Source organism: Sprattus sprattus, assembly GCF_963457725.1.
Source record: "Sprattus sprattus genome assembly, chromosome: 2".
Taxonomy (NCBI): domain Eukaryota; kingdom Metazoa; phylum Chordata; class Actinopteri; order Clupeiformes; family Clupeidae; genus Sprattus; species Sprattus sprattus.
In genome coordinates, this window is record NC_137921.1 from 12,828,823 (window position 1) to 12,842,803 (window position 13,981).

At 40.9% G+C, this 13,981-nt stretch overlaps 1 protein-coding gene across 1 annotated transcript; it reads left to right on the top strand.

Annotated features, from left to right (window-relative positions):
• Positions 1 to 6,477: 6,477 nt before the first annotated feature.
• gnat2 (guanine nucleotide binding protein (G protein), alpha transducing activity polypeptide 2) lies at positions 6,478 to 12,318 on the top strand (the record flags this gene model as incomplete). Its single annotated transcript, XM_080860751.1, has 8 exons — positions 6,478 to 6,583; positions 9,595 to 9,637; positions 10,091 to 10,232; positions 10,358 to 10,515; positions 10,753 to 10,881; positions 11,330 to 11,459; positions 11,720 to 11,873; positions 12,128 to 12,318. 8 exons carry the CDS (start codon positions 6,478 to 6,480, stop codon positions 12,316 to 12,318), a joined length of 1,053 nt encoding a protein of 350 aa, XP_080716877.1.
• Positions 12,319 to 13,981: the final 1,663 nt, after the last annotated feature.

Below are 13,981 nucleotides of genomic sequence, written 5' to 3' on the forward strand. Positions count from 1 at the left end.
CTTACCAAAAACCAAATATACTATATACTAAATATACTTCCCAAATATAAATGTCCTCAAAATATAATTTCAAAATATAATTTCATTCATGACAAATGTGTATAAAATAAACTGTAAAGCTACTGTATATGATAGTGTGACCAAACAAAGTATGAGACCAGCGTGTTCACTGCAGTCAGCCCCGTGAAATGCAGATGACAGCACATAAGGAATTCCAACAACTATGTGCTGTGAGGGCCTTTTACATAACAAAAGCTCTACCTCCCAACAGCTCTGACTGGATAGCTAGTGACAGAAGCAAACCATCTAAAAACACAGGGCAGGATGAGGCTGCCAGCTGGATTCAGAGAAGGCAGCGAGCCAATGAAAAATGTTCTGTTGGGGTCAAGGTCACATTTACATTTAGCAAAGTGTTCTTATAACATTCCTGTTTCTACAACATATGAATATAAGTTATTATTTCTTACTGATGACAAGAAGATTAGATGTGTAATGTATAGTAAAGAGGAGAGCAGATTTTGAGTGTGAGTCTTAAAATAAATAATAGCATTAACAATGTCGTGACACTGCCTGTTTCAGAGGGTCACACATATAATTATATATATTAATACTTTCGGCTCTGGATTTGAAAACTGCATATGTGACTGATTCTAACAATACTATGCTGAGATGCATGTAATATAATTTCATGTTACACATAGCACTGTATGGAGTATAGCTCCCTCTTATGGTAGGGAGTGGAACACCTTGGGCAAATATCCTCAACACTCTCTTGTCTGCATTCATGATTACTGTCTCAATAAACAGATTATCAGGATACATTTTAAATTGTATTTTCGATGATAAATCAACAAAATAGTCAATGAATCATTCTGTGAGCTTCGTTGACAAGAGATGCCTTTGAGAAAGGGATCTGAAGAGGTATGGTGTCACCTGCAAAATCAGTCTAGCACTTCCTCAATGAGGTTTGAACCTGTGATATATATAGAGAGATAGAGAGAGAAAGAGAGCGAGAGAGAGAGAGAGAGAGAGCGAGAGAGAGAGAGAGCTTGACCTCGTCTCACTGCGCATTACATAAAAAAGAGCTGCTAGCTGCCGATTCTCTGCAAACAAGCTTATCTTAAATGCACAAATAAAAATACAATTTACAGTAGCTTGCAACACTCCACCCCCCTGAGGGTCATATATGTTTTCTGGATTACAATAGATCCTTATACATATTTTCCCAATCAGTATTTTCATTATGATCACTTCTGCTGTTTTATGTTTCTAAAGGCTTAATACATAGTTTGTTTACTATGATTCAAAATAAAGTAATTAGAATCTAAAATATTATTTTTGAATAAGTATTCACGCCTTATACATTGATATTTAGAGAAGGGTACTGCTTTTGAAAGTCTTTTGAAATGAGATAGTATCAACTTTGCACATTGTTCTGTAATGTTTGTCACCCCCATTCCTTTTGGTAGAACGTATATAGAATATCTAGGATGATGGGATGGCGGTCCTTAACTGTATTGCTACACATTCTCAGTACGGGTTTGATCAGGACTGTGACTGGGTCATTCTTACGTTCACTTTCCTGTTTCTGAGCCACTCCAGTGTTGCCTTAGGTGCCTTGGGCAATAGTCCTACTAGTAGGTAATCCCTCTCCCAAGCTTTAGTTCTAATACAGACTGCAACAGTATTTCATTATATTGTGTAGAATTTATTTCTATTCACTCTCCCTTCAGTTCTAAAAAGTTTCCCAGTTCACCCAAATGATCCCCACAACATGATATCCCCACAACATGATCACTACCATATTTCACTGTCTTAGATTAACCCCACGTAATGCTTTGAAGATTAGCTCTATTTTGGTTACATATGACCATAAAAACTTCCCCCCAAATCTTAAACAACATCCATACATACTTTAATGTGGATCTTCTAAAACAAAGGCCTCTTTTGCCACCCTCCAATAGGGTCAAATGTTATGGATAGCTCTTGATTGTGGACTCCTATACCTGCATCGCAGTTCCAGCCACTGGATTTAGTAGATTTTTCAAGGTGTTGGCTGTATGTGCATATTTTGTAAATAATAATAATGTTTTTTTTACTTATAGCCTTTATTTTACATCCATCAGAACTCAGGTGATAATCACTTCTGATATATCCTTTGATATATAATCACTGATAGGATTATTATTGAATCAGGGTTAATAGTGCCATATGTAATGTTTGCTCTCAAGAAAAGCTAAACAAAGCTATTTTTAGACCAACAACAACAGTCCTGGAAAATGTCCAGCCCTGTTGGAAGAAGACTCCTCCTACAGAGAGATATCAGAGGGAAGAGTAGTCCTGTCAGTCCAAAGCAGCTGGCCTGAATCGACCCTCCCCTGCGCCCCCCAGCCCTCCCCTGCGCCCTCAGGCTTCCTCCTGCAGCTTCTCCATCTTTCGCCCAGCATGAAGTCGAAGCTGACCCGCGACAGCGCCTTCACCCATGACTCCATGCCCACTTGGCTCTCGGCGGCCATCTTGTAGATGCTCCTCCACAGGTTGCTGGCAGCCAACTCCAGCTGCACACTGTGTGGGAACCGAGGTCCCCTGGAGCAGCATGTGCTAACACCCTGCCAAGTAGCCCTCAGCCAATGGATATATACTTGGAGGCATGACCAGGTCCTCAGAGAACTTCTTGCAGTTGTGCTAGGGATGTTACACAAGAGGAGGGGCAAGGCAACCAGACACAGGCCTATGTCCATAGTGTTTGTGAGGAAGGGGCAAGGGAACCAAACACAAGCCTATGTCCATCGTGTTTGTGAGAGAGGGGTATGAACCATGGAAGCAGTGAGAAGAGAAAATGGGCATCCTGTGATTTGCAACAGGCTGGAGAATGGTGGCTGATTTGGACCAACAGCTCACATTCCCAGAGACTGTACCAACAGAAGAAAACTGTGGAGGCAGGACATACTGATATTATATCTACATAATGTAAGGGATAATGTATTGTCCGGAGGTCATTCTTCAAAAATAATTCCCGACGGGGCAAACAACACCCCGACCCGCTTATTATACGTTAACTTGCCAAAAACGATAGAAGACATTCGTCCAACATACCTCTTTTTAATGATTTAGTTGCCGTTTCATGAGTCCCGTTTAGAAATAAATAGTTCTTCAAGCAAATAGAACTTTGAAGTTTCAGGTGTTGCATAGCAACCCATTACTTGCTGACTTCAAATTACTGTCTACTGTTGCGTTAAAATGACTGGACTTCTGGCGGAATGATATGAAAGATGTGAATTAGAAGTACAAAACCCGTTGCCAATGACTTTATCTTTATCTTTTCGCAGCGGTATGTTATCAGGAATTAATGTGACCTATGACGTAGGGATGGCCCATTCAAATCAACGGTACTTTTTGGAACATTCTGAAGAGCCGTATAATAAGTAGATATAATATCAGTATGTCCTGCCTCCACAGTTTTCTTCTGTTGGTACAGTCTCTGGGAATGTGAGCTGTTGGTCCAAATCAGCCACCATTCTCCAGCCTGTTGCAAATCACAGGATGCCCATTTTCTCTTCTCACTGCTTCCATGGTTCATGAATTAATTCATCAGGAATTAATGTGACCTATGACGTAGGGATGGCCCATTCAAATCAACGGTACTTTTTGGAACATTCTGAAGAGCCGTATAATAAAATATAAACATATACAATATAGAACAGCAAAAGACCTAGTACATTTTAGTTATCCAGTTTTGTAAGTAGGCTACTGTATGATGTCACTACCAAGGTGGGGCCGAAGGGGAAACTAATGAGCTGTCCCATAAACTAGGCCAACCATTACAACCAGACACGTCCACACACATTGAGTGCCAAGGCCTGATAGCAGATTACTTTGAAAGAGTTTTTTTTTATGTGACGGGTAGTTTTTTGCATGAGGTGAAATGTAAGATGGTTGTCATTTTAATAACACACCCTTCACAGGCTATTTCCTATCAGTGCTTCAGAAGGTTGTATATATTAAAAAGTCACAACAGAACTGAGAAAGTGTGGGTAGATATAAGGTCATTCAGACTATGTTTAAAACACGGTCTTCATGCCAACAGGGTTTTTTAAGGTGATGGTTATCACCCCTCAAAACATGCTGGCACAACACCTTGATCTGTGTGGCAGTGGAGACTACACTATTGCTGCATGCTCTCCAATTGTACACCTGTTCAGTCACCCCACCTGGTACAAGCCACCAAAGGCAGGAAGCAGCCATCTGCCCCTATAAGCCTTCCCCTCCAAAGGTTTATACTTATGTGGTGTGTAATCTTGTCAACAGATCAACAGGCCTGCCGGTGTATGAGAGGCGGGAGTAGGCCACGGTCGATAATGAGATTGGAACGGACGAGGATACCATGATTAGCTTGCTATATTCCTCTTGGAAGCATTTAGGGATTTTCAGACCCCAGCAACCTGCGGCAGGCGATAAGACTATCTGTCCCAATGGAAGTTACGTGTGTCTAAATCTGTCCCTAACAGAAAGGGGCTGGTCTTGGCAAATGAGGAGACAGGACAGGTGATCTTGGGCTGAAAAGGAAAGTCTAAGTGAGATCACTGCAAAGAAAGTTCTCATTGAATTATGGTCCAGCCTCAAGAGGTGCCAGCATAAAGGTTATCTAGACAATGTTGAGCACTACTGGTAAGTTGCTAGGTGCCCGTTATTGGTCCTTAAAACATATTGATCCTTGGTTTTGGAGCCCCTTTCCTTTTTTCAGTGGTTTATCGACACTTCATAGTTGTATGAGACAAAATACAATATGCACACTCTGACCAAATTTTAAGTCATGAACAATTTGGAACCAGGAAGAAATGTTGTCACAGCTGAATGGCAGAAAACACAGCAGGGCATTGAGTGTCCTGCAACCCTGTTGCTGTTATGTAAGGTGTCAATCCTGCAGAAGGTTAAATGCACAGGACTGATTCTTGTGCAGAGTAATCCTGGTCCTGAACTGAAATAGGCTCTCAGAGTTTTCATTCCAACTGTCATTCAGGTCAGAGGAAATGACATACTTTTAAAAGTGGGTTTAATTGCTTCTTCAAACCACCATCCAATGTACTCTTGTGTACAAATCCCATATATCTGCTTTGAAATACATCGTCAAGTCAATCTTAATAATGTATTTCTCTGACACCTTTATGGAGAATCTCAAGTTTAATCTAAATGTTGTCCCTTGAAGAGGCCCCATTCCCCATTAAGAGTGGGTAAATGAAAGTGCACTTTAAAAAAAGTTGTAGTGTTTCATAACACTTTTACTAAATCTTTCTGACCCAGCTGAGCTCCATTCTAGTTTCCATAATTTCTTTAATACATGCATTGTTTGAGGCATGTCCTGATTGCAAGAAAGACAGGCCACATGACAAATGAAAAGTAATGTTTGAACCACACTGCATACTGCATTAGCTGTGGTCCAGGACACATCATTCTTGTATTTTATAAAATGTTTCTAATTAATTTATAATGTTTAGTAAGGGATGCCAAAGAGCATCCTAGAAAATGGGATGGTGTCACTGTCAATGTCAATCAGAGAGACACACTGACCTCAACACCCGCATGGCATCTGCCTTTTCTCCAGCCGTGCAGGGGTAACACAACACATGACTATAACTTTGAATTCCTGTCTGTCTCCTGCAGTGGTGTGGTTAGGTGTGATATGTACAGAGATCCATCCTGCACATGTGTTCCCTGGGAGTCTATAGGATCTCTATATTGATTTGGATGAAGACTGTACCTTGTCTCCTTTTCAAATATGGTATCAAATGTCAAATGACAGCCACGGACAACACAAACCCACAAAACAGACAAAATAGACACATGTTTACTCTACAGAAAAGAGTCTCTTCATCCATTAGGTCTTTATCTGTGATTTGAGGTAGTCTGATAGTTGTGTTAACTATAATCTTTGGTGTACGTGAGCTAGCCACAAAATTTCAGGACATGGCCTTCTTATCAAGGGTGTCAACAGTCTTATCGCAATAAAGAAATCTTGATTTCGGCGTAGAGGACCTCATTTTCTAAATTTCTCACCTGTCTGCCCCAAACAAATTAAGTCAGACTGGGTGTGCTAGTCTTTTTTCTCAACCTTCACTACTTGTCCTTGTTAGCCGAGCTAATTGGATTGGCTGGTTCACAGGGGAAGATCTTGAAACCCCTCCCCAATCCCAACCTAAGGCATTAGGCTATGACAGAGAGGAATTAGAGTGGTTTGAGCCTCAGACTTGAACGACACGCCCGTTTACTTGGGTCTTTGGACAGTCCTTATCCAGTCAACTACGAGGGGAGTGCTGGGAAGCTAGTGATCTCTCCACTGTCAGGTCACCCTCCCACGGCAGATCACTCGTGCAGCACCCAGGTGCGTGCATCCATTTCTCTGTGCTTCACGACTTGAGTGAAAGGAGTCAACATTTCACACCTTGGGACCTGTAGGATTATTAAGGAGAAGGTGCAGACATGGGAGCCGGAGCAAGTGCCGAGGGCAAGCGGTCCAAAGAGCTGGAGAAGCAGCTGCAGGAGGATGCCGACAAGGAGTCCAAGACCGTGAAGCTGCTTCTGCTGGGTAAGAGAGCTGTCTCCTTTTGATTCTTGTCAAGAAGCCTTTGGCCAGAGAGGTGCAGAGTGAAGCAGCACTAAGACAGCTACAGAATCTCAAATCAAGATTCTATATGCCTTGAGGCCAGTGATTGGCCGGACACAGAACTGCTGTGGATGCATTAAGGATAAAAGTTTTTCACTTCCCTAAATTGTCTGATAAATAAATTGTAAATGAAGTCAACTAGTGAAGACTGAAAAAGTTTGACATCTGCGTCAAGAATTTTAAAGCTTGGGCTAGGGTTAAAAACGACGTGCTTAAATTGTCACCGACCTCACTGTGAAGTCAAGCCTTCTTTAGGGCTAAAGATTAAGTCAACTGTCACTTAGCGGTTGCTTACACGTGTTTTGGCCTTGGCACAGGATATACAGGTACACCTGAGAAGTGATCAAGATATAACTATAGACAGAAGCGCAACTCAGCCACTCCAGCAACAACATGACGTCGGATTCTTTACTGCATAGGGATATGAAAGCTTCATTTGAAGCTTCATCAAAAAGATTAAAAGGACATGCACAAGTTATAAGCTCTTGACAGGTTGACAGTTTTCATCTAAATTGGCAGTAGGATTACAGACGGCCACTGGAAGTTGTACAATGCACACTGCCATTTGAATATTTCAATGAACACCTTTTTCCTTATTAAAGCTAATCAATGTTTGCTAAATTAAATAGAACACTGGCAATTGGATGCATCACCTATAAGTGTAATTACATTAAGAATGCTGTAGCAGAGAAAAATTATTTTTTTCCCCTCAGGAGAGCCAGTGATAATCTTCAGATGGAAAATGTATCTGTATAAATGTTCAGAGCCAACTGAAGCCCATATGAACCACAGCACAGAAAAAGCATTGGGATCATATGCAATCAGCTATTAGCCATTATTTTAATTAGAGCTACAAACACCAACTACAACAACAACAACAACAACAAGAAAACAAGTTATGAAGAACAGATTTAGTTCTGATGAGATATTTCAGGTCTCTAATATATAATAACATAGCATTTGGTTCTCCCCAAGATACAAGACATGTACTACTTCATAGGGTAAAATAATGACTTAGTTTACAATTTATGTATCAACGGATTTAGGGAAGTGAAACACTTTTATCCTTTATGCATCCACAGCATTTCTGTGTCCGGCCAATCAGTGGCCATATCTGCTTAAGAGATCATAACCTCAAGGTTCAAGTGAATTAGGGTGTACTGACAGTAAAGGGGAAATCCGATTACTCAGATGGGTTAAGTCCAGATCCTCTCACTGAGCTCCTGTTCAGTTTCTCGTTGTGTGGTGAAACAGAATATATATATATGAATTTACATTAACAGAGACACCCACTGAATTCACTTTCATTGACTTCAACTGTCAAAAATCTTTTTGGAGTATGATCATAACTTCAAACATGCTTCAGTAAGGAAGTGGATCAAAGTCTGCCACCCTGATTCCTCATCCATGTCTGGAGCTATGTCATAATCATAATCTATAAAACAAGAAAGAGACTTCCAAAAATCACAATGCAATAGTCAATAATCATGATTCCCAGGAGGCCCGGTGTGATAGTGTTTTGTAAGAGGGGAAGTGTCAGAGCAGGATTTAGACAGATTTCCTGTAGGCTCTTGCTAACCCTATTACCCCTCGTTTCATTTTATAATCATGTCCTCTGACTTTTAAAGCGTTGACATGGTTTAAATATTCAGACGTATAGAAGCAGGTAGCAGATAAAAGTGAGACTTGGTTATACTGTACTTTATATATAGAGAAAACTGCAATACACTGCAGCACAGCACTGCACTGCATTTTATTTTACATTAGCAATAATGGCTGCTACAAAAGCAACTTTTGTTCCCTTGTAGCCATCTTTGGGACTAGAAACCAGGTTTAAGTTTTCACTTTCACTGTATACCATGTTCTCCAAAATAAATAATAACAACCTATTTAGAACAAGCAGTTGGTCCAAAAATGTTTTCTTGCATTCATCCTGAAATTTTGTGCAGGATTTTGATTCTGCAGGATTCTCTGGAATTTGTAATGTTTGTTGTTTGAACTCCCTGAAGGTTCTCAGAGGCACTTTTGATCTGCTATGTTACCAGTAAGGCCATTAGCAGCAGTATTTGGTCTATGGGGGAAGTTTACGTTCAACCTACCATCTTCCTCCTAATCAGGATGGGGAGTTAAGCTGATGATTAGTCACCGAGGTAACGGTGATGACGCAGGTCTAGGCTAATTTGCTCAAAGGCAGGGGGCATGTCAGCCTTAGGGATGAAGGCAGGGTGAGTGTCTCTGGCACTGACTCTCTGCTGGGCAAGGCCCTCAACTGGCCTGAGCAGGCCATGGTCCCGGACACAGGGAGCCCATGGTCCAGTAGATGCTATATGTCTTTTTGTACGTAATTGTTGTGCATATCATTGCCTTTGTTTGACCTAAACTCCCCTGCCTTCAGGAAACATTGAAACATTTGGATTGATTGTTTCAATTCAAGTCATGTCATGTCATGTGTAAATATACAGGATTTACCATTATATTTGCAGTTTGGAATGCTGAATTAATAAAAGATCTACTATCAACTTAATAAAAACATATCAGTCCGTTGCACAATTAAGCGGTGTGGTATTATTTATTATCAATGACAGAGGGGAAGTGTCAGAGCAGGATTTAGACAGCTTTCCTGTAGGCTCTAGCTAACCCTATTACCCCTAGTTTCATTTTATAATCATGTCCTCTGACTTTTAAAGCGTTGACATGGTTTAAATATTCTGACGTATAGAAGCAGGTAGCAGATAGAAGTGAGGCTTCAGCAAGATCACTTTAGAATAAGCAGAAACGTCACCTGTTGGTCCAGTAGATGATAAATGTGTTTTTTTTTTTGTCTGTAATTGTTAAACTATCTACTATCAAAAAATAAAAAATATCAGTCCACCGACAGTAAGCCGGTGTGGTATTATCTATTCAATAACTTCTTTCTGTCCATTCCCAAACAGGTGCTGGTGAGTCTGGGAAGAGCACCATTGTAAAGCAGATGAAGTGAGTATCAGCACTGTGCAAAAAAGAAAACAGCCTTTACCCAGCACACCAAGACAAGAGCAGACATCCAAAACACACATTCATGAAACACTATAGCCAGATCATTGTCCCAGATCAGATCAACAGATCAACACTCACTACACAAAATGAAGATATTATGCTGTGTTAATGATTATCCTTTAGCTGATCCATCCAGACCATCCATCAACCCATTTGAAAGATGTACATTACTCGACATGCAGTAGCCATATTTGACCACAAGAGGACTCATTTCAGAGTGCAGAGAAATGTAGGCCAACTAGGCTGCCAGTCCAAACACAAACTACAGTACCATTTGCTTTTCCTCACCAGCCGTCATTCAAACACACCAACTAGGGCGCCATGTACAATCCACATAGAATTGACACTTTACATCACAATTCCTTTCTCTCTCCTTCCCTCTCTCTCTCTTAGAATTCTTCATCAGGGTGGTTACACAAAAGAGGAACAATTGGAGTTCAGGGCCATCATCTATGGCAACATCCTGCAGTCCGCCATGGCCATCATCCGAGGAATGGAGATGCTGGAGATCAACTTTTCCACATCACAAGGACAGGTTAACAAAGACCCCAACCACACAGACTTGTTACTCTTCAACAGAAAGCCATTTGTTATTATGCTGTTCCATGTCATTTACCCTGGGTTGGCCACTGATGGGTGTGATTGTGTCATTATATGCAGGAGGATGCCCAGAAGCTGCAGAACCTGTCTGACTCCGCTGAGGAGGGCACCATGCCTCCTGAGGTGTCAGATGTCATCAAGAGGCTGTGGAAGGACCCAGGTCTGCAGTCTGCTTACGACAGAGCTGCTGAGTTCCAGCTCAACGACTCCGCTGGATAGTGAGTGCTTTTTTTCAAAACCACAAACAGCCATGCTATAATAATAATGTCATGATCCATGTAGTACGAAAATAAATAGTCCATATGAGAGCATCACATGGCTAAAGAAACTTGATTCACAAAGGCTGACAAGATATCCAGTGGTAGCTGAGTTCCGCTGTGATATGAAAAGAAAATGCAAGATCAAATGGACTATACCACAAAGCCTAACCCCTTTGTTTGGTCTGACATTCACAGCTACCTCGCAGACTTGGACAGAATCGCTAGCGCCGACTACTTACCCACTGAGCAGGATGTGCTGCGATCTCGAGTCAAGACCACTGGTATCATTGAGGAAAATTTCTGTTGCAAGGAGCTGATCTTCAGGTGAGTCCAAGACAATCTGGGTAACTTCAAGCAGAAAAATGGTCTTCCAGGTACTGTACCAATGTGGGATGACAACTAACCCCAGCAATTTCTGGACACTAATGTTCAGTCATAGTCCTACCAAACATAAGGAAAATTGTTTCCTTTAAAGTTCTACAATGGTACATTAGAATATCCAAAGTATTTGAAGGTGTTGTGCGTTCAGTAGATAGTTTAATTACTTTTCAACTTAGGTGAAGGTATGACTTCAACAGTGGCTGAAGATATTCTTCGAGTCACTGGTATCTTGAGCTTGTTATTGCATTCACCCCCTTGAAATGACACCAGTCATTGTTAAATGGTGAAACATAATTTTATCAGACTCGGAGGACTGTAAGAGGGATTTTTACTTCCCTTTTTCTATAGAAACATTCACACAATAAATAACGGGATTTTTCTTCATAAATAGGATGTTCGATGTGGGTGGCCAGAGATCAGAGAGAAAGAAGTGGATTCATTGTTTCGAGGGTGTGACCTGCATCATCTTCTGCGGTGCCCTCAGCGCCTACGACATGGTGCTCGTGGAGGACGATGAAGTGGTGAGTTACCAGGGCTGATGTAGACACTTCCCAAAATAACAGAAAAGGCAGAACTGCCATTTTCCCTCTGAGATAAAAAAAAAAAGAACAGTAAAAAAACCACATGACTATCAACATGGAAAATAGTAGACCAAAAAGACATCCTGAAAATAGTCAGACCCCTGACAGCCCGCAGAGTTCCTCATGGGCGTCACTGATGTCTCCATGGTACTTCTTTCTTTGCTGACCTAGTCTCCCATCCATTTCTCTCCTCTTCTCAGAACCGCATGCACGAGTCCCTCCATCTCTTCAACAGCATCTGTAACCACAGGTTCTTTGCCCTCACCTCCATTGTGCTCTTCCTCAACAAGAAAGATCTCTTTGAGGAGAAGATCAAGAAAGTCCATCTCAGCATTTGCTTTCCTGATTATGATGGTACATCAGAAGCACCCCCCTCCCCCTTCATCTGGCTATAGATTTAAGCCAAAGTTAAATGTATTAACAACTGTGTTGCTTACAGCAGCTTCAAGCATAGTGCCTAAATCCACATTTGTAAAGATCTGAATTAATGACACTTATCCCAACATCTCTCACTGTACCTCCTAATGAAAAGTTTTTATCTCACTTCCTCTGGTAATGAATGACGTCATGGGGTAAAGCCGTGCTCTCATGTTTCTCTACCCATCCAGGCCCCAACACATATGATGATGCCAGCAATTACATCAAGCTGCAGTTCCAGGAACTGAACATGAAGAAAGGAGTGAAAGAAATCTATGCCCACCTGACCTGTGCCACAGACACAAAGAACGTGGAAATTGTGTTCAACGCCGTGACAGACATTATCATCAAAGAAAACCTTAAGGACTGCGGTCTGTTCTAGGCGGTTATCACCACAAAAAAAAGGGTAAGCTAAACTGGATTCTGTAACAGGGGCTGATTCCATGGTAACTGTAGTTATGCCTCAATTCCCTCCTGACCAGCAGTAATGAGGCCCAGCTTTAGACAGACCGGGAGAAATAGACCACTGGAAATCAAATGAAATTAAGTCCACAGATGTCACGATGGACCACCACCAGTTTCATCATAATGTACAACAGTCTCCTATTGCTACACTGACTCAAACATTAGATTACGTAAAACACCATGGTGTTCAAGAGGAAGGTGGGGGAGGCACTTCAATAGTGTAATGGTATCTCAAATACACCAAACATCTCAATGCCATCCTTGGGGGGTGGCATGATGGTGCATTGATTCCGTTTGTAATGGCATATCAACATTAGCATGTGAACAAGAGCAAAAGGGTATCTTTTGTATATTCTCTGTTCCAAGACACTAAGTAGTTTCAAAGCGAATCACCTGAATCAAATTGAATCATTTTTTTTGTGTGACAATTCAGTGTGTTTTCTTTTGGATCTAGGACTTTGTTTCTGGTACTGCGCCTCGAGCACAGCTCTGAGAAGACCCAGAGGTTGCACTACTGGCTGTGGCTGAAACTCACCCAGAAGCCCCCAGGCCCTCCGTCGCCCCTCTGTCCACACCTGTCTGCATCCATGCTGGATAGTGCATAACAGACTTGACCCAACTCTTCCAGAAACAACACACACCATTACCAAGGGATGACGCATGTCACTTTGAGAGAATCATTTTATAAAAAATGTGGATACCTCAAAGTAAGACTGCTTGTAGACACTGGTGTAGTTGCTCCCTCATTTTTAAATAATAGTATACTTTTGGTGGCTTTATGATGGAGAGGTGGTTTTCATGGTAATGGCACATCAAGCCGGAAAAAATAAATACATTTTTATAGAAATTCTTCTACTTTGTTTTATGTACAGTACCATCCAGTGTCTAGTTTGCAATTTCTTGTAACATTTTTATGTTAAGTCAGAAATTAACCAGTATCATAACTTAAATTACAAACCAAAACATATCGGTTTTTGATGTAATCAGTATGTTATGTTATTCAATGTGAAAAGAGCTTTTCTCAAAATCAAACCGAGTAGAGAATGTATTTTGTAAATAAGAGTAGGTAAAATATTTATGTCACAAAGGATATATATATATATACATATGTATATCTATATACATATATATATATACACATATGATAATTCTTTAAACAATGGAAATGCTAGAGTCCTGTTGTTTAATTTTGAATCTGATGTTTAATGGCCTGTAAAAACTGCCCTGGCTTGTAAATGTAGACAAAAAAAAAAATAAAGATCCGAATCAGCTCCAATATTTGCCCAGTCCTGTTCAAAGTTGTGATTCTGTATCTGTATCTCTGTATCTTGTATTTTTCTCCTCATCTTTCAGCATGTAAGCAGAGAATTGTACACAGTGGCGGTCCACTTCCTTAACGAACATAATCCAAAGACTCAACAGGAAAAACGTGAAATACTACTTTCACCACGCTTGAGAGGCTGCATTAACATAGACACATAACAGAAGAAGTGAAGCAGTGAAGACTGGCTTGGAACACTCACTTGGGAATCAAATCATACACTACCTACACCCATGGTCAAAAAACTATGAAGAAAACA